Source organism: Mastigoproctus giganteus, chromosome 7, assembly GCF_048544385.1.
Source record: "Mastigoproctus giganteus isolate SK-2022 chromosome 7, ASM4854438v1, whole genome shotgun sequence".
In the NCBI taxonomy this organism is placed as follows: Eukaryota; Metazoa; Arthropoda; class Arachnida; order Uropygi; family Thelyphonidae; genus Mastigoproctus; species Mastigoproctus giganteus.
Window position 1 is genome coordinate 152816897 of NC_143581.1, and position 27902 is coordinate 152844798.

Genomic DNA, 27902 nt, shown 5'->3' on the forward strand with positions numbered 1-27902 from the left:
GGAAATCTCTCTCATGTAATGAAATCTTCTCGAATTCCTCTTACACAACTTTACCCACTGCTTTCACAAAAGTCTTCGTTAGGCAAAGTTTAATGTGAAAAGATGAAAGAAAATTTTCACTGGAACCACTAATGCACACTACTTGTTTCTGGTTCATGTAATGACTGTTTTTAGGCCGGTCATGTCTGATGCAATGGTTTGCAGTAGAACAGCTATTCCACAGGCAGAGGAAACAATATTTTGTGATCCCTCCTTGCATACCCATCACATACCAGTGACTCTGAGATTATTTCAGATATTCCATTGATAAGTGCTGTTTCAAGCAGTGTCTACATGTTATAGCATATCTCTTTCAGATGAAAAGAGTGGTCAATGGGACAATTCTGTAAAACTTCAGTGATATCATGGTAGTAGCAGAGCTGTTTACTCAAAGTGAGAAACTTTGACATTCTTCTTGATCAGGTATTTCTGCTTTAGTCTCAAGGCAAAAAGTTCAGCTTTATCTTTGGAGAGGGCTAGATCTCTAATGAGGTCATTTAAGTCATCTTGAGTAACAGCTCGGGATTCAATATCTCTTTGTCACAGCCATAGTTTTTTACCATTTCCATTTGATCTTCTAAAGAATCTAGACCATAGTGTGAAGTAACCAGAAATTGGTATTCTGTCATTGTGGGAGACAGGGCTCATTATTGAATCCAGATTTGGATAGAAAAGAATTCAATAAATATTCACATTAAAAAACTAACAATAACCACATCATCTTTTAGCTTACTCTATACCATGGGAATGGCAAATTGCATTGACTTTTTCTTTTTGTTCAACTAGTCACGTAATCCATACAAACAAGCTGTACAAATAATGTGCCTATGCCTTATTTTGGTCAGCCAGAGGAGAGCTAAAGTATAACTGGTAAATTTTCCGAATATCTGTCATGATTTAGGGTGTAAAAATCACCCCAAATCAGGGTAGATGGCATGATTTTTGCACTTTTGATGCATGATGATGAAAATGTGTTAAAATAATTCACTGGATTTCATTAAATTATAATCAAATAATTAAATTATAAAATAACAAGGATACAGATATATTCAAACAATTACATAAGAATTTAATAAATGTAAGAGCAACAAGGTTCAATGTATTCTATGTTAAAAATCAATTAATAAATGAATGAGAGGAATTACCCCAGTAATGACTTGTAGAACGCTGCAATGCTGACACTCTCTATTATCCAAATGAATGTAAAAAAAAAAAAGAAAAAAAGAGAATTATTTACACCCAAAGAAAAATCAGTGATCCAACATACCCAGAATCAATGGTTTAAGAGTGCTGCGCAAACTTATTTCACTCGTAATCCCCTTTATTAAATATAAAATTGATGCGACACTTCAATGTTAACTCCGAGGGAGGATGACAAGGTTTTTAGAGAAGAAAAATAGCATTTTATCAATTATGTACTAGAAAATTTCATTTGAGTACTGAGAAAGGAATAAAAAATTGTTTCCTTTTTTAATTTGCACATTAAAATAATTGTTTAATATTTTTATCAAATACAGCAAAAATAACAAATCAAATTCTTATTCTTCAATTAAGATTACAAAACAAAACAATTAACGAGAAGGATGAGAATGGATACCCGGTAATATTTGGATGCAATATTTGACGTTGCTAATCTCATGTCATCTTCTGGAAAGCTGTTTTATTTTCATTGCTTTTCATCAATTTTGAGAAACAAACCTCACACAAATATGTAGACCCGAAAGGTATCTTTTTATCGCCATTTTTAATAATTCTGGATACTCATCTCGAAGAGAAAGCCCAAATTTTTCACAAGTAGTCTTGAAACGATCACAAAATGTTTTGTCAGATGACAGGTCGATAAGATCTTCCTTTTTGCTCAATGGTAATTTTGGGACATGAAGAAATTTCAAAAGCAAAGGGATCACGAATCCAATACAAAATTTGTTTCTGGAGATACATAATCATTTGGAAAAATTCTTAATTAGCATTGTTAGGTGGGTGTCAATGATATCCTTAAATTTTAAAATGTCAATATTATTGCTATTAACAAAATCAGAAAAACATGGGAACGTTTCAGTAATATTACACTCAAATTCAGTTTTCCAAAGGTTAAGTTTATTTTTGAAAGCCTGTCTCCTTGAAGACTTAAATTTAAATCAAGTTTTTCGAATATATCAACAAGATAGCCATGCTTTCCAAGCCATTTTTTAATTGTAAACAATTGAGCAAGGTTCTGATCTGTATCTGATAAAAACAATACAACTTCATGTTTGAGGCCAAAAAGATGTCGCAACACTTTACCATCTCACTTTCGTATATAAAAGAAGCATTTCGTAAGTGTATCCCATTTCATTACCAAGTATAGTGAAAAATCTGCTATTAAAGCTTCTACTTTCAATAAAGTTTATCATACTGCATCTTTCAAGCTGATCAAGCAGCAAAGAATCCTAAGGCTTTACAAAGTTCCACATCCTGATTACAGACTTATCATTAAATATATTCTCAACACTCAGTGGTCACAAATCTGGCAAAATGAACCAAACAATACACTTCAAATAAAACATGAACTTCAGGCGTGGAATTCAAGTCTTCATAAGGATCGGCACAAAGAAGTCATTCTAACAAGACTGCGCATTGGACACACACATCTCACACATTTGTACTTACAAAAGTTAATCCTCCAGAATGTCTCCACTGTCCTTGTCAACTTACTGTGAAACATTTCCTTATATAATGTCCACAATACCACATGGCACAACAAACAGCCTTCCATCTCCCTACAAATATTCAGGATTCCCTAACTTTATCACAAATCATAGGTGAAAACTCCAACATTGAAAATATATTTACTTATTTAAAACTAATAGGATATTTCAGCCAGATATAAACCATAATTAAGAAACGTCAACATCGTTGTCACATAATTCTAATAAATGGATGCAATATGGCCAAAGTTGCCTTTGCACCAAAAAAAAAAAAAAAAAAAAAATCCAACAATAACAAAACTTTCAAAACTTTGTGCAAATCAGTTTGCATTTCCTTCGCTACTAATACTTCCTTATGTCTAATGCAATGATTAAAAACCATATTTGCAGCAATTTCCTTTACTTTGCCTTTTAAACCTTTATTTTCTCCTGTTAATGCAGCCATCAGTACAAATCACAACACAGTTGTTCCATGTTATATTATTTGTTTGAAAGAAAATATTTAACATCAAAAAGCCTTCCTTCCAAAGCTTTCCAAAATATCCCTCTCGTAGCAGTATCCAACATATACAATAAGTTGAGCAAGTTTGAAATATCTGTGGATTCATCTAAATGTATTGCAAAAATTGGACTTTCTCTCAATTGATTTAATAAATTAAATTTTATGCTGTCTGATAACTGTAATATGCCTTGGACTGTCTCTGGACCTCTGGACAGAGGAATGGTTTTTAAATCGTTGCTGTACTTTTCTCCACGCATAATTAAAATAATTTTTATTGCAGCAAGGAGACTGCACCAAATTACGAAGCAGAATAAAGCTTGCGTGCAACCATGGCCGGCAGAACATGGTAAGTCTGGTAAGCAGGGCATAGGAGTGCCAAAATTCAAAATTTTTATTATAATAATATTAAATAAAGTATCTCAAGGGCACCAAATACATTTCTGCCTAGGGGTGCCAAAAACCCTAACCCCATGCCTGCGTGCAATCCAACATATACAATAAGTTGAGCAAGTTTGAAATATCTGTGGATTCATCTAAATGTATTGCAAAAATTGGACTTTCTCTCAATTGATTTAATAAATTAAATTTTATGCTGTCTGATAACTGTAATATGCCTTGGACTGTCTCTGGACCTCTGGACAGAGGAATGGTTTTTAAATCGTTGCTGTACTTTTCTCCACGCATAATTAAAATAATTTTTATTGCAGCAAGGAGACTGCACCAAATTACGAAGCAGAATAAAGCTTGCGTGCAACCATGGCCGGCAGAACATGGTAAGTCTGGTAAGCAGGGCATAGGAGTGCCAAAATTCAAAATTTTTATTATAATAATATTAAATAAAGTATCTCAAGGGCACCAAATACATTTCTGCCTAGGGGTGCCAAAAACCCTAACCCCATGCCTGCGTGCAACACACTTGCTATGTATATTTATACATTCGCATCTCTGGCCTTAGGCAGTATAGTACAGGCAATTTGAGAATTTGTGCTGTTGGAAGCACGAATCAAGAGATAAAGGGATTAATCGAGTAGTACTTCTCACTCAGTACTACTCAGCATTTGATTAGTACTGAGAAGTACATATTAATATGTACTGAGAAGTTGCACTAGTCAGCTGCTTTTTGTGTGTCTATAGCCAGTTAGTAAATTAAGTATTCCATGCAGTGGGCAGTAGGGTTCATTCATGTTGTTGTTATTTGGTTTTTTTAGGAGCATTAGCAACTAAGGCCATATTGCTCCGGGAATATGCGGTGGTCATTCCCTGACCTTTCCGCATCCTCCGTATTTGGTGGTGACGGGCTTGAACCCCGGTCTAATCAAGAAGTGTGTGCTACGCACTGCTGTTCCTTCTCACCTGGCTACAGAGGCGCCGGGTTCATTCATACCTCAGACTTAGTTCAAATAGCAAGATCTCAACATCTACAGCATTGAAAGAGTAATTTTAACAACAGGTTTTTAGCTTTTATGTACACAAAAAATAAATTTATTTAAAAATTTCCGTGATCCCTTTAATTTATCCTGCAATCGCACCCCAAACCTGACCCCAAAATACATTAAACCACCAACCAATACTTAGTGAAAGAAGATATTAGTACCATTAATAAAAACAAATACGATATAATAAAATGACTATCTTGAAGCTGACTAGGCTTTTCGACACTGGGTAGTAAAGCACAAAGTGTATGATAGAATTTAAAGTAGAGAGATTAGTTTTTATTTTGGCACATGCGTATGAAAGACCAAAAATCTGAATTGGGATAGGGGCAACATTAATTGAATTTTAATTTCAAGAGTTTCCGCAATTAATAATTTCGTATAATTATGCTGAACATTGAGAACCTTTGCTTCATTGAACAAGGTGTGTCCTTCATTAACTGTATGTAAAGTTAATTCTGATACAAAAGAATGGGATGGGAAGCAAGGACAAATGCTGTATGTTGCTTAATCCTCATATCTAATGTGCAAGCATAGAACCCTGATATGAAGAATCAGTCTTCACAGGATATATTATAAACCAAATCATTTGTTTGGAATGCAAAGGACGGCTGAACAGAGAATTCTAAACAATCACTCTGTTCAACCTTCCTTTCCATTCCAAACAAATGATTTGGTTTATAATATATCCTGTAAAGACTGCGATTATTCATATCAAGGTTCTACACCAAGCACATTAGACACATGGGTTAAACAACATACGGCATTTGTCCTTGCTTTCCATTCTTCTGCATCAGAATTAGCTTTCCACACAGTTAATGAAGGACACACCGTCTCGTTTAATGAAGTAAAGGTTCTCAATATTTAGCATAATTATACTAAATTATTAATAGCAGAAACTCTTGAAATTAAATTGCATCCATATTCAATTAATGTGCGTTGCCCCTATCCCAATTCAGATTTTTGCACATGCAAAATTTTCTTTCATATGCATGCGCCAAGACAACTAATCTCTCTACTTTAAATTCTGTCATACATTTTGCACTTTACTACCCTGTGTTCATGACTGATGTCAAAAAGTCTAGTCAGCTTCAGGAGAGTAATTTTATTATATATCATATTTTTTTATATTAATGGAACTAATGTCTTCTTTCACTCGTAAGTATTGGTTGGTGGTTTAATGCATTTTGGGATTGGGTTTGGAGTTCTTAAACCATTAATTCCCAGTATTTTTTTTTTTTTTTTTTACATTCATTTGGATAACAGAGCGTCAGCATTAAAGCATTCTACAAGTCATTACTGGGGCAATTCCTTTCATTCATTTGTTAATAAGTATGAATGTATAAACAATAATTAATAATAATAATATTCATGCAGCTTGGCTGAATAGGTATGCGAGTAGTACAATCAGCCCTATCATATTCATGTAATTTGTGTCTCGTCACAAAATCTAAATGTGCTGGAAGAAATCAAAAACAGATTTGGAATCTGTGTCCACATATTCAGCCCCCCATCATGAAAAATACTTGTTGACTTACTTGTGTTATTAAAAAAAAGGATAAGCGAAGTGAGACAATTTTTAATTTATCTTTTTTTTTTTTTTTTGGCTAATGTTCCATAGGCTTAACGAAACAGGCCTACGCGCTCTGGATTCATTAAGAGTTTATTACAGTTATACACAGAGCGTACAAATAAAGAAGAAATATATGAGCTTTCGGCTATATGGTAGCCTTCATCAGAATTAAAAAATACATGAATGGCAGTTGGAATGAAGATGTGCACTGCCAGGTGCGTGAGACGCGAGGTTTAATTGTTTGTTGACGTCTGTGGCTGTGACGCATGATGACGTGGCCAGCGCTTGTCCAATGATAGAACTACTGACTCTGTGATCGGGTTGACTTGGCAACCACTGTTCCTGTTCAAGGATTTATCCGAAGATTTTATATTTAACGATTCCAACCAGGTACGTTTTAGGTAATGGTGGGATCTGTCTACCACCACGACATCGCGGTGTGGGTCGATGTCGTGGTGGGTTGTCCAGACATGTTCGGCGATAGCTGAGTGTTCTATATCCGCTAAACGGATCGCTCTTTTGTGCTCCGAGAGACGTTTCTTCACTTTTTATGGAGACATAAAAAGTTTTCAGCTTGATCAATTTAATATATTTGCAAAGTAGGGCGGCCCACAACTAGCTGCCAATAACAGGCACCTTAATAAAACCATGCAATTGGCACCTTCAACAAACTATAGACGTCACACCCTCCAAACATTTTGCTGTGTGGCTGAGTTATTCCATACCAAAATTTTAAAGTGGATCACCATGATTCCATGTCATGAATCAGAAAAGGATTACAATTCCTAATCCTGCCATCACATGGAAACTGAAAGAAATAATAAACTTTGTTTTGTTTTCTTCTTTTTTTTCATATTTTTCATTTTAATTTCAACTTGATCCCCCCCCCCCCCCAAATTATGCACCATAAGTGGCTGCCTAGTTCACTTCTATGGATGGGCTGTCCTGTTACAAAGATGAATGATGAAGGAATTTAGTTTAAAATAGCTAATAGGCATGTTAACATTAAGACTGTTTAACCCATTAAAATGGAAAAATCATTCTGCAAACTACTTTACCAAGATGAATAGCGTTCACTTAATTTATATCATAATGTTATTGTTATTTTGGTTTTTAGGAGCATTAGCAACCAAGGCCATATTGCTCTGGGAATATGCTGTGGTCATTCCCTTGACCTTTCCGCATCCTCCGTATTTGGTGGTGACGGGCTCGAACCCCCGGTCTAATCAAGAAGCGTGTGCTACGCACTGCTGCTCCTTCCCACCTGGCTATGGAGGCGCCTATATATCATAATGTATAAACAGCAAATGCACATTTCATATGAAGTGTAAAATAACACTTTAAATCTGATTTAAGAAATTATCTGAATTTTAAAGAATGATGGTTACCATATATTCCAGAATATAAGTTTACTTCTATTTTGTTGCCTTGAAAATGTGTTTAATCATATATTTAACATATCAGTCAATATCTCAAACCTGCTTTTTACAGTCATATTTGTATCTCACATAGTGGTGTATTTCAGTAAAATCTGTATTAAGAACCACTGATATTTGTTTAAATTCAATTATTTCTGCTCTTTCTTTCAAAAAATTTACATAGTGACAATTTTATTACATAACACAGTACAGTGTAAAGAAAGTGGTAAACATGTACAGCACTCCCCCTGGAAGTTCATAAAACCAAAACCACAGGTGACATGGCCAGAATGTGACATTGCAAATATTAGTATTGTATGTGTACATGGTACTAAACAGGCTTCAGTCATTCCTTCTTACTTGTTTTTCACCAAACTGAAAACTGGTTTCCTTGTAAACTATAATTCAAACATGGAAATGCAAAAATATTTCTGACAAATTTCATAAAATATTTTCATCTAAATAAAGAAGATAAACACATTCTTGGGCTTTAAAAGGCGAGTAACAATGCATATCTCTGTAAAATTATAACAGGAATAAATTGTGTGTGTGTATTCATGTGTATTGCTAATAATGTGAAGAGTTATAGCTCAAGGAGGTTCTAGTTATCAGGTTTACAATAATGATTATTTAGGAACTTCATTGAAGATAACCCACCTCTTTATTTTGCTTGTATTTAAATTTCCATGTGGTGAATTTTTAAATTAAAAGAAGGCTACAAAGTTAAAAAAAAAAACCCATTAAAATACTACTTCTTCAAAGTGCATTTCATTGTGTGTCAAACTTATAAATTGTTAAAGTTAGAAATAAAACAAAGCTAAAGAAAGTAATTTGTGAAACCGTAATAGCAAGTTGTTTTCGTAAGCTATTGTTGATTGCCAAGTTAGATAATGCCTGCACAGAAGGTAGGGATTTAAATATCAGGAGTTATCTTAGAAAAATGAAGAACTCAACTCTGATTGGCTAGTTAAAAACTTAATTTATTGATACACCACACACTAGAAAAGTTACTGGTTTGCAGTAATGACACTGATGGGTTCTGGCATTTAATATGTATGGGTATTCTAGTTTATATTTCATTATGGCAAGTGCTTCCAAAGTGTGAAGAAGGTATAATCATTGTTTAACATGATTAAGACCTCTGCGTTATCTAATTGCGGTTTATGTGAGCATTCGGGCACACATATCAAAAGTTCTGTTGTTCCAGTTCTGGGACAATACTGTATTTGTGAAAATAAGTATGTACTTTTGATATCTCTAAGCACCTAACAGAAATTGACAAAATATACTATGTTATTCAGATCATTAATTCTGTAAGAGGGCTTATTTACATTATGGAACAGGGAATCAACAGTCAAGTACAAAGAAAAAAACAAATATTATTATCTGTAGATTAAAAATAACTTTAATTTTGTTATCAAGAAAACTATAGTATCACAAGAATACTATTTTACTAAAGTTTTCTACCAGATTATTCCTGTGGAGCGAAGATAACAAAGTTATTGTTCTGAGTCAACATCAGAAGTGCAGTGTGGATTTTTTTACACCTAAGGGTTGGTGAGAATCAATATAGGAACTGGCCAGAGTGAGTATTCCTGTAAATGCAGTTACCAAAGGAAGTGCTTTATTTTATATTAGTTAAATTAAGAAAATCAATAGTGTTATCTTTTTCAACCCGAAGGGTGTTTTAATCTAAGATGAAATAAATTAAATTTACTTAACAGGTATATATAGTCAATTTCTTGTTTGATACGAGAATGATGTCATCGATGAAACTAGTGAATAGCTTAATTTTTGAATTAATGTTTCTTTTTCAACAATAGACAAATAAATATCTGAAATTGGGCCTGATAATCCTAATCCCACAGGAGTCCAAAGAGCTGCTCGTAAGTAAATGATTTATGCACAAAGCAATTTGGTAGCAAAAGAAAAGAAGTTAGCTTAATAATGACCTCTGATTGTTTCTTCAAAGTAAAATCAATGTTACAGGAGGCCAAGATGTCCTTATAGTCGGTTCATGCACCTGGAAGACCTCTTCTGTGTTGTTAATTCAAAACATGGAGATTGAGATAGCTAAGGGTGACATATTGTTCCCTATGAAGAGAGACTAGAAAAGGAAAGGCTGAAGACTTATATGAAATGATTGGACATTAATAGGTAGCCCAGCTGATGAATTTTTATGATTCCAAATAAAAAGGTAATCACCATATTCAGTAAACTGTGTTCTATAGGATGGATAAAACTAATTTTTACTTGTTTTCTTATGTCTCTAAGAAAGGTATCGACTTTGTTTCTGACCAATATTATATTAAACAAACTATCTATTTTATAGGAATTCATATCCTGGATGATTTGGTCTAATTTATTCTCATAATCAATTTTGTCAATTTACCATATAATTAGCTAATTATTCTTACTTAGTAAGAATAACCAGATAATTAATTAATAACCAGGTAATTGAGAACTAAATTAGATGCTCTGGTTATTCTTACTTAATAAGAATAAGCGGCTAGAGTAGATACCCCCTTAACTGACCTCTGCTTAACCAAATCATTGGATTAACTGGCAATTAACTGGCACTTAACCGATGTTCCCCTCCTCTCTTTAAAACATATTGTCTGATTCTCAAGGCACACTGCTGTGGACACTAGAACAGTATGATTGTAACTAGTAGGCTAGTGTGGTAACACCACACCCATCTGTTGAGTTGTATGCTTCCCAAGATGTCAGTCGTGTGTTTGTCCCAAACTATTTTTTCACTGGTAAAATTAATTACTATTGTAATTAAAATGAGTAATTTATTTAATTATTATGCAACTTAATGAAATATGAGCACAAAAAGAAAGAGTCATTGTTTCTATGAAAACTAAATTAGATGCACTGGAAAGATTCAATAAAGGCGAGTACCTAAAATAAAATGCTGTTGAATTAGGGGTGGAAAAAACTTTATAAAAAACAGAAAAAGAAAAAAAAAAAAAAAACAATTAAAAAATCCAGAAGCATTTTGCAGTCAGCTTGTTTTGCAAGGATAGTTAAGTTCTTGCTCCATTTAAAGAAGCCAAAATTAGAGATAGCACACAATGCATTACAGTTATGGTTTATGAAAGAAAGATGAGATAAAACTCCAATCAGCAACTCAAAAAAGGAGTATCAAAGAAAAGGCCTTGGTCATCAAAAGACTGATGGTGCAGAAAACTTTACAGCAAATGGTGGATGGCTTCAACATTAGAAAAAATGTTATGGTATTCATGAACTGATATTCAGTGGGGGAAAGATCATCCCTGCTAATACTCAAAAATTTATGGAAGATTTAAGATCATTATCAATAGAGAATTGATTGTAGAACAAATCTAAAATATGGACAAAACAGGTCTAAATTATAAGATGTTACCTACAAAAATTATGGCAAAATTATGGAAAAAATGTTACGGTACTCATGAACTGATTTATTTTATAATAGTTAAATTAAGAAAATCAATAGTGTTATCTTTTTCAACCCGAAGGGTGTTTTAATCTAAGATGGAATAAATTAAATTTACTTAACTTGTACTAAGATTATTATCAATAGAGAACAACTGATTGTAGAACTAATCTAAAATATGGACAAAACAGGTCTAAATTATAAGATGTTACCTACAAAAATTATGGCAAAAAAAAAAAAAAAAAAAAAAAAAAAGCATAACCTGTAGCACTGGGATACAAAAAGTTCAAAGAGAGAGAATTATAGTAGCTGCCTATGGCAATGTAACTGAACTCACAAATTGCAGCCTTTTGGTTTTAGTAAATCAACTATTCCCAGATCTTTTAAAAATGCATCATCTTTACCACCACTCACAAACATCAGTTCGGATGAAATATGCATTATTCAAAGAATGGTTTTCCACAAATTTGTACCTTCTGTAATGAAACACTTGAAGAAAATAAACTTACCTGAAAAGGTGAGTTCTTTGCAACTGAATGTAACTTCCTTTATCCAGCCTGCAGATCAAGGGAGTTCTAGAATGTCTAAAGCGATGACACAGGTGAAAGGTTTTAAGTTTGATTTTGAAAAAAAAATAGAAGACACGAATTAAAAGTTGGTAAAACCAAAGATGTATTTACAACATAGCACTAAAGCGGAACAAAATTCCAAATTCAACAAGTACTAAATTTTGGAGAAAACTTTGACCCAAGGTATAATGAAAGTCTTGAACTTAAAGATAATGAAGAACAAAGTTTATTAACAGATTTCAGGGAAGCTGAAGGTTTCCAAAGATTTACAGCAAGAAAATATACAACAATAAATTCAACTAAGTTATCTAATAAAGCATAGCTGATTTGTTGTAAAATGATATGGATGCAGACATCATACACCCTGTGACAGAAAGAGATGGATCTAAATACGAAGAAGAGAAACTGAATCAAATCCACGGGCAAAAATTTCTCATACAGCAGCCAAAAATGCCTTATATACAGCTTTACATTACATTGAACAAAAGTGTGATTCAGCAGTCAATGTTGTGACTGCTGAATCACAATTATATATGATTTTACAAAAAAAAAAAAAAAAAAAAAGGACGGACTATGCTGCAAAACATCACATTTCATCATCTAAACAGCTGCAAATTATTAATTCTATGTAAATGAATGTACATGTTTTAAGTGAAAATAAAACCTTAAGGCATGCATGTATGCTTATTTTATGATCTATGCATTAACCGACTTTGATTATCCATCTGCCTACAAGTTCCAATTATGTCAGATAATAGGGCTACTACTGTAGTTAGAACAGAAAATTAACAAAGGTGACAAAAACTTTCATAATAGATAGAATCGATTACAAGAATAAATTAGACAAAATTGCTGAGGATATGAATACCTATAAAACAGATAAGTTGTTTAGAATAATGTTGGTCAAAAAAAAGTTGATACCTTTGCTTTGAGAAAGCAAGGAAAAATTAGTTTATATGTTGTAAAGAATATGAGTATAAAAAGTATGGTGATGCACTCTTTATTTGGAATCATGAAAATTCACAAACTGGATTACTTACGTCTGTCATATCATATGTCCTCAGCCTTCCTGGCCTCTCATAAAAAACATTATTTCACCCTTAGCTATCTCAACATGTACGTTTAGAAATAACAAAAAGGAGATATCTACCAGAAACTAAGGCGCATAAACTTGGACACGAAGACATCTTGGCTACATATCTCATATGGCAACATTTCCCTTTACACAAATGTAGGTGTTGACTTTCTTCTTAAGAAAACATTGGAGCTATTAAGACTGGATACCACCTTAAAACGCCATACAAAATTGACTCCGGAGAACATTATTATGGTAACTTAATTTCTTTTGCTAGTGAATTGCTTTGTATGTGGTTTTTGGACCCCACAGGCTTATGAATATGAGCCCAATTTCAGTTATTTATTTGCCCCTCAACTAAAAATGAAATATTAACTCCATACTACTGCTGAAAATTTTACCAATTCACTGATGACATTGTCATAGTAAGCTATAAGTTGATTACAGATAATCTATTAAGTAAATTTAAATTCATTCCATCACAGATTAAAGTAAACACTTGAAATTGACAGAGATAACTATTATAAAAAAAATAACTTAAAAATAAATAAGTGTAAAAATCCCATGCTACACTAGGTCATCAATAAGGAGGGGGGAAAAAAACAAAAAAAAACATGCACTTCTAATGTTGACTTACAATAGTAACCTTGTTATCTTCATTCATCTTTTCATATGAGAGGCTCCCTCCCTTGTAATAAATGAAGTAATAACATGTGTGATACACTCACCTTCTCTATTCCACAGGAGTAATACATTAGAAAATGTTAGTAAAATATTATCCTTACCATACCAGTTTTCTTATTACCAAAATTAAATATATTTTTAAACATACAGATATAAAATTGTTTTTTTTTTTCCTTCTTTTTTTTTCTTCATATCTGACTATTACTTCTGTGTTCTGTAATATAAGCAAGCCCTCTTACAAAATAACGTGGCATATCTTGCCAACTGCCAATATGGTTAGCAAAGCGGCTATACCTAACAGAAGTTAACTTCCTTTAGGTATGGCCTCTCTGATATCATCAAACACACACACTTATTTTAATGAATACAGTATTTGTACCAGAACCAGAATAACAGTACTTACAACATGCACACGACTGTACACATAAACATCGATTAGATAATACAGAGATCTTAATTCAAATTAAACAATGATTATAAATTTGAGCAACAGAAGCATTTTCCATAATGAAATATAAACCAGACTATTCACACACATTAAATGATAGACTGTTGGCAATATTTCTAGTGTCTTGTGCCTCAATGAAACTAGGTTTTCAATTAGCCAATCAGAGATGAGTTATACATACATTTGCCAAGGCAGCTTCTACTACAATGGCTTACTGAAAAGATTGGTACTCTTCTATTCACTATGTTTTCAAGAAACATTTCTTTCATTTATTTCAAACATTGGCAATTTTAAGTATGTCACACTCAATAAGGTGCAGTTCAGAGAGGTAGCATTTTAATTGTTTTTAACTTTGTAGTGTTTTTCTTTTAATTTAAAAATTCATTCACCACAGATATTTAAATACAAACCAAATAAAGAGGTGAGTTACCTTCAAAGAAGTTCCCAAAATATTATATATATGTAACTATTAATTCATGTCTTGCTAACTGTAACCATGTGCCTTTAATTTGGGTTTAGGATTTTATACTTGGCATAAAAGTCAGCCTCAAACTTTTAGACAATTTTTTAGTGCTTCAAAGGATGACTTATATTTTGGAATATACAGTAATTACTTATTTAAGATATTTTTAATTCCTTTATTATTTTTTATTTGTAGTATATTTCTACTCACCCTCTGGTCTGAAGTGATGTGCCTTTCGCGGTGTGGTGACACAATCACCTCCTGACCGGTTTGTAACGAGCCTACAGGGGTGGACTAAGAAAAAGTGATTCTAATTTAGGTTCTGGTATTTATTTATTATTATTTTTTTAATATAAAAAATATAATTGTGTTCTAATTAAAACTATTGCTAGTTTTCTAAAACAGCTACATAATTTTTTTTAAAAATCAAAATGCATTATCTACACAGAAGAAAATTATCATGATAGCACAACTACAGTACAAAGTTGTTTCAAAAGTTTTACTTATTCTTTATAATTATAGTATATTACTCCAAAAATCATACAGAGTAGGATAACTGATAAACTGAATAACGTCAGCCATATTCTTGACTATTCTATTTGCAGCTTTTGTAAACATCTTTAAAAGTTTTAATCTTGTTGCTTTACTACTTTTTTAGCCAATGAAATGAATAAGAGGTTTCTTCTTAAACTTAGTACATTCCTGATTTTAGCAATGAATTAACTTATTGAAATCCGTTAGATGATAAATGGTTAGATTTTAGTTACAATGACATCAGTGGCTAACACAATAGCATAATAACTATAGCTGCAGTTCTCATTGCAGAAAAAAAGAGCTAAGGGCAGGGATAAACATTAAGAAACTGAAACAATAAACTAAAAAAAAAAAAAACTCCTACTCTGATATTTAACTAACATTAACTCTGACATATAGCACCATTTAATACTGTACATAAAACAATAAAAATAATACACAATATAATATTTAAAGTCAAATCAAAACCTTAATATTTATATGCAAGATGTTTAGACAAGCATATCTGCCCTTCCCTAATATATGGAAAGGGTACAAGAAGGACATTAAGAAAGTCTCCATCACTCTCAACAAGTTTTCTCTTTAAGCTTTGCAGATGGAAACTCTCTTCAAATTGAGATGGAAGAAATAATAAAAAATAATAAAATAATAAAGGAAATAGAATGTAAAAAAATGTTAATGGCACTTTACTTAGATAACCTGAGTTCACAGGGCTCATTCTTACCAGTAGCTCAAATCAGGTTTAACTTTTTAGTTTAATATCCTACATAAAGGATACTAAACATCAGCAGTAGTTATTAAATCATATATGCAAAAGGGACTATATCAGCACATAAAAAAAAAACTGTTTATTTTAACAAAACAAGTACAAAACAGCAAAATAATTTAATTGTGCTTGTCAAATTTTACTCACCAATTTTGTAAACGAATAATAACAAAATAAGGAATTAATAATTTCTTTCAATAAAAGAAATTAAGCAATGTTTTGTTCTTTAAATTTTAATGATCAAGCATACAAGCTTTTTTTTTTTTTTTTTTTTAATGAATACCCCAAACTGAAAAGACACTAGAACCTATAGTGTAGGGATGAATGAAGAAGAAAAGTTGGTTCTGGGACTTTGAAGTTGGATAGTAAGTGGATATTGAATAGTTGTGGTATATGTTCGGAGCGGTTTGGAACAGAGAAGGGGAATTATAGAACAGTGCCTATGGAAGTATCTACAGAAAAGGTATGAAGCAGAAACAGAATGTCTATCAGACAGAGAGGATATGGGGATAAGATGTTATGTGACCCCCACCACAAGATGTGGGAACAATATTTCATGATAGGACAGATTTGAGATTTGTACTGAGTGAGTAGCTGTTTAGAAGAAAAGTAATGCAGTGAGCAAGAGCAACCTCACTGTTTAGATGCAGGGAAAAAATATTTGCAATGTGTTTATGCCAAGAGATTAGAAGTCAGGGTAATCCCTATCAGAGATATGGGACAGAAATCTTGTGTAGAAATCTGTGTCATTGAAGATACACATAGGAGCAGAAGAATCCTTTTAATGAGATATAAGACAGGACAGAGTTTTAGAAAGATTGAAATTCACTACCATATTTCCCCATGTATAAGACGCACCTTTTTTGGAAAAATTTGGGGTAAAAAAAAACTGGGTCATCTTATACAGTGGTTGTAGATTTTTTTACTTGCATTTCCTGCTTTTTTGTGCTTGTTGTCTTTGCGCTCATTGTTTCGCACTTGTTACCGGTATATTAGGTTACGTTTTGCCATGTTCTGCCCAAAAATGGCTCAGAAAAGATTTTCTTAAAGTACTGAATTCAAGTTATGAGGAGTTGTATGAATTTTATGATGAATAAAACTTGAGTTCAATAACTTTATGTAATACATTTTTTTTTCAAATTTCGGGCCCCAAAATTAAGGTGCGTCTTATACATGGGGAAATACGGTAAGTTATCTTTGTCCCATTGGAAAATTACCTGAAGATCAACATTTAAGGAAATGGTAGTGGATATTCGAGAATTTGAAGCTGTTTATACAGGGCAAGGTCTCTCAAACTGGAAGGTGGAATGCAATATGCCATCATCAGTAAAACTATAGATAGGATTTCTAGTCAATGGCAGATGGTCATTAATATATAAGAGGTAAAGAGTGAGAGAAAGAACTGAACCTTGGAAAACACCAGCAAAAGTGGAGAAGTTAGAAGACGTGGGCCATCAACCATCAGCTGCAGTCAGTATTTATCAGAGAGAAAAGTGGATACAGAATTACGAAAAAGTCGACAAGGTTGAAGCTTATTCAGAATACCTTAATGCCAAACAGGATGAAAAGCTTTGAAATGTCAAGAGCAACTGCTAGAGTTTCATCAAACTTTTCAACTGAATTTGTCCACAGATGGGTAACATAAGGCAATACATCACTAGTGGATCAATGGATTTCTCTATTACTTTGAAAAATAGAGGTAAGTGCACTGGGGCGATAACCAGATGGAAGAGATTTGTCACCCTTTTTAGCAACTGGTGGATATGAGCTAATTTCAAAGCAGAAGAAAACACCAGTGAAACAAGAAAATGTAAAAGGTGACAATCGAAACACAGAACAGGAGTAAGCTCAGGAGTACAGATTTTGAGAACAAGTGGAGAAATACATGACATGGAGCTTTCTTATCATCAAGATTGTTCAAAATCCTTCTGATATCCTTTAGATAGGAGACCAAAGGAAGCACTGAGTGGTGTGTACCGTGAATGGTAGGAGGTGGTTTACCAAAATTGTCAATACAAAAGTTAGAAGACAATAGGATACTAGTAGATCCACTTTATCATTAGCTGAGGTGGCAATAGAACCATCAGGATTTAAGAGAGGTGGGAGTATAGATGGGCAAAGATTGCGGCCAATAGCTTCAGCAAGAGACCAGAATGCATGACTATGCAAGTGTCTACTCTTACTCTGTTCAAAATCTAGGTTGGACTAATTGATAACTGCTTTACAATTGTTGTGAGCTTTGATGTAGGCAGAAAATGAACCTGGAGATTTGGATGCATGCCAACTGCAATATGCAACATTCTTATCCTAAACAGCCTTATTGGAAAACTAAGGTTTAGATAAAGGATGAGATTTTAAGATAGAGTGTGGAATAAAGGATTTCATTCCTACAAGAATAATTTCATTTTACACAATCTGAGCAAACACTGACATCAGAAGATTTAAAATAGTAATCCAACCAAGGAAAAGAAGAATAGAAATCTTGGAAATCTTGCAGACCATCTCTAAATTTGCATTCTTGTAATGCCAAATGCGACACGAAGAATGGTCATGAGAGAAAGGCTCCATTGGAGAAGAGACCATCAACAAGTTGTGACAAGAGGTGCCTAGAGGACCACTCACCTCAACTGTGTACTCGGAAGGGCTGTTCATGAGAAAAAGATCCAGAGTGTTGGCTATGGTTTGGATTGTCTGGTATTCTGGTAGGTAGATGAACAAGTTGTGTGAGGTCATTAGTAATTGCAAAAGCTTCATCAACTCAACAAGATGGATCCATATGAGAAGCAAACTGAAGCCAGCTGGAGTTGTGAACCTTATAATTGTCAAAGAAAATTACCTCACTGTTAGGAAATTTGAAATGGAAAAGCAGAGGTTCAAAGAAAGGAAGTCAAGGAGTTCCAAGTGAGTAGTGGAATTGGGAGATCAACAGATGAATGTGACAGAATAGGGTAACAAAATGGAATTCCAAATTATTAAGTTTCTGACAGGGAATATCGGAGAGGCCATATGCACAAGTACTACCTTTGAATGGAAAGTAATCATATAGTGAATAATTAGGACAACTGAGATGAGCAGTGGTTAAATCAACCAATAATTGGGATTCTGTTAGAAAAAAGTAAGTGGGGCTTGGCAGACTGTAAGTGGAAATGTACATCAAGATTGGATCCAAGACCACATATATTTGTGAAATGAATGAGGAGGTGTTTGGAAGGTTTAGATCTTTTTGTAGATAAGTTTGTTCTATTAATTTGTTTATGCATGATGTATTCAATAATAAAGAAAAGGGAGGGACACATTGCATAATGTAATGAACTTTTTGGATATGCATAGCTAGAATACAGCCAGCTCCTTGGCATAAAATGGCCTCAATAATGCATCCCTGCACACGCACACACACACACACACACACACACACACTACTCATATTCCCTCCAGTCTGGCAGAGTAAAGGCAGAGATATTATACACTAGCTGATCCAGATGCCTCCTAGATAGTTACCAGGTTTGGTCTGGCAGACTGTCTAGTAGCTGGTCTGTAAACACCATTTTAGAACTGTACTCCTTGAAATATCTGGACAACTGGATCTCATTATGATGCCCATCATAACCTCAAAAGATAATCATAATGGACGATGGAAGAGATGGGGAGAAGTATCTATAAATAAATGGTCCCACTTTCATTATGCATCCTGCAGTACCACGTCTTAACTAGTAAATGCAATATTATTAAATCTGTCTTAATGATTACCAGTATTTTATAGGATTGATATGATTTTTTTTTCTCCTGGAACATATACAGAAGCAGTAGTTTGTATACCCCACAAACCACTAGCATTTGATCCTATTTGAGTGATATACAGAATACAATAGCCAATAATCTTTATTACTTCCTATTTTATTTTGTATATTTTTTATTTGACAATAAAAATTATTTATTTTTGTCCTTCAAAGAAAGGTAAACTAAATTGCTACAGAACTCTCTTACGGCATTATTTTAAAATAAGATACAGTTTCTGCACTATCTTCTTTATGGTTTGTTGAACCTATACCATGAGCTTATGGGACTGTCCATAACTGTTTTTTATTGAGGTATCATCTATGGTCTTCCAACTATGAACAATATCTGCCATATTGGATTTTGGGAGGTTTAGACAAGTCACAGTTGTGCATATAGATGTTACCAATGTGGCCTCCAACCACGATCCCATGTTGAAAGTATAAAGTTCTGATCAATAACCCATGCTGACTTCTAATGTGCTGTTGCACAGGAAGACCTCACAAGATTTATATGGTACAATTGGTATGTCTGGCTTGATAATAAGCATATAAGGGGAACTTTTGGCATGTGTTTGCAGAGAAATGTTCAAATTCATTTCATCATAAAGTGTATGATATTGAAAGCATGTTAATACTGCACGATTTAAAATTCTCCTCTACCAGTTTGCCATATGCAGGTTGCATAAATTGATTGATTACTCACACATACAGAGCAATTTGCTAGAGAGAGAGAGAGAGAGAGAGAGAGAGATATTTTTGATTTGAGTATTTTCTTATAACTTAGTTATATATTTATGAAAATATAAATATTTTATTTGATTATTTTATTTTATAAAACTTTTCTCTGCAGGTTGGTGTGTGACTAACATTTTTACAAAACAGTCCCAACCACTGAGGGCCTTTATAGTGAAATTAAAATCTTAAAAACAATAGTCTCAAAAAAGCTTCGAACATATTTATTGCAAGGCTCTTCCCAGAAGTAGCTTTCTGATGAATATGTTAGGAGTTATTTTGAAATGAAGCCTCATAAAAAGTACAGAAACAGCTTTTTATGAGATTTCATTAATAGGAAGATAGGCATAACACAGATCAAGTTCTTGAGAAAATTAATCTCGCTGTAATTACTTAACAAGTACAGGTCACTGTTGAACAAAAGCTGAGAATTAGGGTTGAATTTGAAAGTGTCTGCAATTCTGCCCAGACACGATAGGAGGGAGTATATGATGAGAGCCTTGTCGATCAATTCGGCCCTGGAGAAAATGTGCAAGGTTCATGGGGTAGAACTGTTTTCAGTGTAGTCTGTTTAACAGGACAGAGAGAGAGAGAGGTGAAAGTGATTCATGCACTGCTTCTATTGGAACATGCAGCAATCTGGAAAGTAAGGCGTTGGAGATTTCATGCCCTGCTGTGGGTTGCCACGGTACATGGGCCATATTAAAGTTAACTAAAAGTAAGAAGAGGTGCATGTATACTTGCATGTACACTAATGATGGGAGCACTGTAAATAAATTTGGTTAGTTTGAAGTACTGATTACGTCATTCAAATGCAGACATTGTAGGGATACCAGAGACATGGCGTCAATCAGATGTAAGCAATGCTGAATTTGAATATGGGGAGTACAACGTATATAAAGACAATGTGTGCTTGTCTAGGCAGCACCAGAGGGTCACCCTCAACTCCACATGATGTCTCTTGTGTTGATACAGACTCTGAAAAGCTGGCCAATGTGTGTGTATCATTTGTGGGGTATGCTGTTTCTGTTGTGTGGCCGGCCTCTCGGTTACTTGGAGATTGTGATCACTTGGATAGCAACCACTCAGCATCAATCCCACAGATAAGGACAAAGGCTGTATACTGTACATAATCTATGAGGGACTGACCCAGTGGCGCCTCCGTAGCCAGGTGGGAAGGAGCAGCAGTGCGTAGCACACGCTTCTTGATTGACCGGGGTTCGAGCCCGTCACCACCAAATACGCAGGATGCGGAAAGGTCAGGGAATGACCACCGCATATACCGGAGCAATATGGCCTTAGTTGCTAATGCTCCTAAAAACCAGATAACAAACAAACAAACTGACCCAGTTTGCTTGGGCAAGACTGGCTCAGCCAAGAAATACAGAATTTTTATTGGAGCATGTCAGGAGAGGGGGGAGGTAAAGATGAGTAAGTGGTGGATGGGAGGCATCCATCAAAAAAACTAAATAAAGAAAATAAAAGAAATTTGTTGAGAAGAGTACAGAGAGATAGAATTAGTATGAAGGAAGCCAGATGAAGAAGACAGAGGTGGCAAAGGCTTCCACCAGGAGATAAGAAGGAGCAGCAGATTGGGATGGAATAAGAGGTGGGTGGTTCAAGATCCAGAATGGAAAACAGCGCAATGTCCAAATCCTTAGCAGAGGAGAAATCAGTGGAATCTGAACATAGCAGGGGAATTTCCTGCTGGTTGAGGGTAAAGGGGCAGTAAAGTGAAGTAGGTCTGCAAGACGGGAAAGATCCTGGGGGAGTTGTTCTCAAGGGTGAATGATTAAAAAGATGCCGAAAGGGTTAGAGCAGTGGTTTTCAACCGGGGTGCCACAACAACATTCCAGGGGTGCCACGTAATTTGGGTTTAAGTTACTTATATATATTTTACTAAAAATTATAGAAATCTTATAATGCTGTGAGTATTAGACTAAAATATAAAATAGCAAGTGCTTAAAAAATGGTACTCACCTTTGAATAAATCTGCAATAATTTTTAAAAAGAATGGTAATTAAATCATTTAGGTGGGAAGGTAGAGTAAAGGAATTAAGGAGGGTGTTAAGGGTGATTTAACGGTATTTTAAAATGGGCCCAAGGAAGTAGAAGTGCACATCTCCAATCCTAGGTTGTCATTAAAGGAGGAGGAAATCATTAAGAGTGAATTAAAAATTTAAAAATGGATAATATAGTATGACGGGGCCAATAGTCATTACGAAGGACTTTTGTTGGTTATAATGTCTTCAGTTGGCAAATTGGGCGGGAAGTGAACGCGTGCTGTATTTTAAAGGTTGTCATATGTTCGGTATTATTAAGTTACATAAACCCGATCACCCATTAAGACCTATTGTTTCTTTTAATAAATCAGCTTTCGCTAACTTATCAACTTATCTAGTAAAAATCATATCCCCACTTACCAGATTCTCAACATTCAAAATCACCAACACTAATCAAGCTTTTCAAAAAATCAGCAATACCATAGTTTCTGACGGAGACATTCTAGCGTCCTTTGACGTTGTCTCTATACACCAATGTACATATCCCATTTACCTTGGGAGCTTTATGCAAATTCTTAACAGCAGATAATACTTTAACAAAATGAACCACCCTTTCCATCAATAGTATTCTCGAACTTACTTCGCTTTTATTAGACGCCAGGTTTTTTAGATTTAACAACAAGAAGCTTTACGCAAATTCTTAACAGCAGATAATATTTTAACAAAACGAACCACCCTTTCCATCAATAGTATTCTCGAACTTACTTTGCTTTTATTAGACGCCAGGTTTTTTAGATTTAACAACAAGATCTTTCAACAAACATTCGGTTTACCAATGGGCTTAGGTATTTCCGTCCCCCTGTCCGAAATTTATCTTGCCACCATAGAAAATCAAATTTTACAACCCTTTCCTTCAGAAATAAAATTATATACATGCTACGCCGATGACATCCTCATAATAGGTAATAGATCTTCCATAGATAGTCTCTTTTTAAAGTTCAATTCTATACATGACAGGCTGAAACTTACCCTTGAAATCGGAATAAACTACCAGATTAATTTTCTTAATCTTATCATCTTCAAAACAGATACAAAATTAAGCACAAAAATTTTCAGAAAAAATACACATACTGGAAAATACCTTCGTTTTGCTTTGCACCACCCCCTTAGCACAAAAAAAAAGCAAAAAAGCAAAGCAAAAGGCTCAAGCTAATGGAAGTGCTGTGGCTCAGAGCAGAACTGAGGGGGGCAGTTGTCCTCTGACTCACAGCCGTATAAAATGCACTGTTTGCAGAGCAATCGGTTACGGGACATGATACTGCCATGGGGGATGTCTTTGTGTGTGCGCGATGCAAGGAGTGTATCGATATCAGGCAACAACTCGGCGTTCTTGTGGGCCTATATGAGAGCTTGAAGGACAGGGTGGATGCCCTCGAAGAAACTAAATTGAGGGGCCCATCAAGCTCTCAGCTGCCCACATCAACGCCAGAGCTTGTACTTGGGCATCGCGTGACACAGAGGCAACCTACAAGGCAGAATGCGCTGGTCCCGAAGGAACTAGTAGTTGTTGGTGACTCTATTGTCAGGGAAACGGGGAACATGCTTTTTAAAATTATAGGTGGAACAGGACCAGGGTATGTCTGCCAGGGGCAAAGGTTGATGACGTTGTAGAGCGAATATCATCTTTTAAGGGCACAAAAGGTGATATAGTTGTACACGTTGGCACTAATAATATTAAGAGTAGGAGACCGGCAGAATTACTTAACATGTACAGGTCACTGCTGAACAAAAGCCGAGAATTAGGGTTGAATTTGAAAGTGTCTGCAATTCTGCCCAGACACGATAGGAGGGAGTATATGATGAGAGCCTTGTCGATCAATTCGGCCCTGGAAAGATTGTGCAAGGCTCAAGGGGTAGAATTTTTTTCAGCCTGGACTGTACTTGTTAACAGGAGAGATTGCTTTTACAGGGATGGGATACACTTAAATAGAAAGGGTGCAAGAATATTTGCTGATGCTATCGAGGCAGTGTTAGGTGGGTCGGAAAACTGCTAGCTTGGGGGGAGACAAAGACCAATAGATTGACAGTAGCCACTGGCAGAGGTGAAAGAGATTCTTGCACTGCTTCTATTAGAATGAGCAGAAGCTTGAAAAACAAGATGCATGGCATTTCAGAGACTGCTGGGAGCCATTGCGGTACAAGTAAACACATGGGTTGTGTTAGGGTAGCTAAGAATAGAAACAGGTGCAGGTATACTTGTGTGTACACCAATGCTAGGAGTTTAGTAAATAAATTTGATGAATTTGAGGTATTGCTCAAAACATCAAAGGCAGATATTGTTGGGATATCAGAGACGTGGTGTCACACAGATATAAGGGATGCAGAACTGCAATTTGGGGAGTACAACGTCTACAGAAAGGATAGACAGGATAGGAAGGGGGGAGGGGTTATGCTATTAGTTAAGAAACACATAAAAACCAAGGAAGTGAAGCCAGTCGACATCGCTGGACAGTGCAGTGTTGAGTCAGTTTGGTGTGACATAAGCATTGGGAGATCAAAATTGAGAGTAGGAGTGTGCTATAGGCCTAATGACTCTGATGAGTATAATAAGGGACTGTTCAGGGAAATAGAGTTGGCCAGTAAATCAGAGAGTCTTATAATGGGAGATTTTAATTTCCCAGATATTGACTGGAATTTGGGGGCTGGTTACTCACGCACTAGCAGGGCTTTTGTGGATTTATTGGATGATTGTTTTCTACATCAGCATGTTCGGGAGGCAACTAGAGGGAGTAATACTCTTGATTTGATTATCAGCAGTGATTCTTCATGCATTAAGAATCTGCAGATAAATGAACCACTAGGTGGCAGTGATCACAGTGTGCTGAAGTGGGATTTACTCAAAGAGGTAACTACCATTAGGGGTAAAGGGAAGGGTTATTGCTTCCGTAAAGGCGACTACGATGGACTGAGACAGTATTTAAATTCTATACAGTGTGACCAACTGATGATGTTACCAACAGCAAACTCAAAATGGGAAGCATTCAAAGAACTTATCTTAGAAGTTACTAGGCTTTACATACCAACTAAGAAATATTGTTCAAGGTTTAGGCCAAAATGGATGTCAGATGAACTAATGAGGCATATGGCAGAGAAGAAAAATGCATGGGATACTTACAAATTAACACATGACACAGAATCCTATGACAGATACAAGTTGATATGCAACCAAGTTACAAAGGAGGTTAGGCAGGCGAAGGCAGATTACGAGAAATCCTTGGCAAGGGATGCAAAGAAAAAGAGCAAAGAGTTCTTTACTTATGTAAACTCTAGAAGGAAGGGGATGAATCAGATTGGTCCACTTGATATTGATGGGTCAACTGTTGATGATCCTGCTCAGGTAGCTAACAAACTAAACGAATATTTTGCATCGACATTCACACATGAGGAGTTATTCAGCAAGGGGAATGCCAGAGGTGTATTCAACTCTACAGAATCTTGAAATAACTGGGAGTAAAGTGGAGGAGAAACTGTTGAAGATAAACACAAGAAAGGCACCCAGGGTGGATGGGATCTATCCAGTTATATTAAAGGAGGCAGCAAAGAAAGTAAGCAAACCCTTAGCCATAATTATGAGAGCTTCCTTGGACTCAGGGGAGGTACCCATAGACTGGAAATGTGCAAATGTGACCCCAATTCACAAAGGAGGATCAAAGGCTGACACAAGTAATTATAGACCTGTGAGCTTAACTTCTGTTCCAGGAAAATTAATGGAGGCACTGGTTAAAGAAGCACTGCAGGATCATTTAGACAAGACTTCAGTTATAGCTCAGATACAGCATGGTTTTGTTAAGGGGAAGTCTTGCCTGACCAACTTGATTGGATACTATGATGCAGTCACAAAAGAACCGGATGCAGGGAATAACTTTGATATTATATACTTGGATCTTAGAAAGGCTTTTGATACTGTTGCACATGGAAGACTGCTACACAAATTGGAGCAGTGTGACACTGGAGGCAAATTTCTGCTATGGATAAAGGGGTGGTTGAGGGGGAGAAGACAGAGAGTGGTAATCAATGGACACTGCTCATCGTGGACTAATGTTATTAGTGGAGTCCCTCAGGGCTCAGTGTTGGGTCCATTATTGTTTTCTGTATTTATAAATGATATTGATGATGGTATATCAAGCTTAATGTCCAAGTTTGCAGACGATACAAAGGTTGGCAGGGTTGTCAAGGACACTACTGACACTATGCTGCTGCAACAGGATCTGGAAAGGTTGAGCAGATGGGCTGAGAGGTGGCAAATGAAGTTTAACATTGACAAATGTAAAGTACTACACATGGGAAACAGCAACCCCAGAGCAACGTATCAACTCTGTGGTACTACACTGACAGTGGTAGAGAATGAAAGGGACTTGGGGGTGGTTGTGCAGGCAGATATGAAGTTCTCTGAGCAGTGCAAACGGGCTGCAAGAGTAGCTCATGGAGTATTGTCAATGATATACAGGAATTTTTTCAGCAGGGATAAGGAGGTAATTATTCCATTGTATAAGGCAATGGTCAGGCCACACCTAGAGTACTGTATACAGGTCTGGAGGCCTCATTTCAAGAAGGATGTAGAGCTGCTGGAACGAGTACAAAGAAGGGCAACAAGATTAGTGAATGGAACAAAGGGGTGCTCTTACGAAGAAAGGCTTAAGTTTTGCAAATTACAGTATCTGGAGACTAGGCACCAGCGAAGTGATCTGATAGAGGTGTATAAAGCCTTGAATGGTTTAAGCATGCTCAATGCTGATGGGATTCTTCCTCTAGCTCAGAAAAATCACCTGAGAGGGCATAAATTCAAATTGAGGAAAGACAGATGTAGGATAGACGTGCGGAAATTTGCCTTTAGCCAGCGGGTGGTTGGTTGGTGGAACAGACTTCCATCCCTTGTGGTGGAGGTTGATAGCCTAAATAAGTTTAAGGCTCAGCTGGACAGGTATTTTGAACGAACAGAGGGGTGAAGTGGAAGTGGGTTTTTTTTTTTTTTTTTTGGCTGATGCTGCATAAGCTTGCTTTCTTGCATCAAATGCCTCTACTAATGCTAATGCTAAAAAGGTTTTACACAACAAAATCCATAATGCCATCAAATTCAGTTCCTCACAAAATGATTTACAAAACGAACTTCAATATTTCACTGAGAATTCATATCTAGAAACTACCCTCCCCAACTCGTCTCTCACATAATTTCCACCATTAAAAATAAAATTAATAACCCATCCAAACATAATAATAAAAAAACAAACACACGCATAATTCTCCCCTACTATAACGAACTTGCAGGACAATTCCACCGCATATTTAAAGGTACAGATATTTCGCTCACCTTTTCCGTGTACAATAAAAACTAGGATCCTTTTTTAATTCCTATAAGACACACATAAATACCCCAATTGTGACCTCAACAATATTATATATCTTATTAAATGCCAGCCCAACTGTGATGCCTGCTACGTTGGCAGCACTACCACAAAATTTGGTTCTACTAAAACCTCGAACACCCGCATACTACCTCCAAAACAGTTTTAGAACAGGCCAATCCAGTACAGAACTTACAATACATGCTCATACCCACAACCACACCACCCTAGTCGATTCCGCTATCACCATTACTAAACTCAAATCCAGTCACAAAATTCTTCACTATGAAGCACTTATTATCGAATGGTTCCGGCACCATTCTAACCTCAACATGATAAACATGAAACTTCCCTTCAACCTTTCCCCGGCTTGGAAT

The 27902-nt window shown here is 35.4% G+C and overlaps 1 protein-coding gene across 2 annotated transcripts in view; it reads right to left on the minus strand.

Moving 5' to 3' along the window:
• LOC150083266 (casein kinase I-like) overlaps positions 1–27902 on the minus strand; it is a 261891-nt gene that overhangs the window by 66419 nt on the left and 167570 nt on the right. The window contains exon 8 of one of the 2 annotated variants that reach the window (XM_090377136.1): positions 14523–14606. The exons of the other annotated variant lie outside the window; for it this stretch is intronic. Coding sequence (XP_090233262.1) covers positions 14523–14606 — 84 coding nt within the window. The remainder of the gene's footprint in view (positions 1–14522; positions 14607–27902) is intronic. 2 annotated transcript variants of the gene reach the window in all.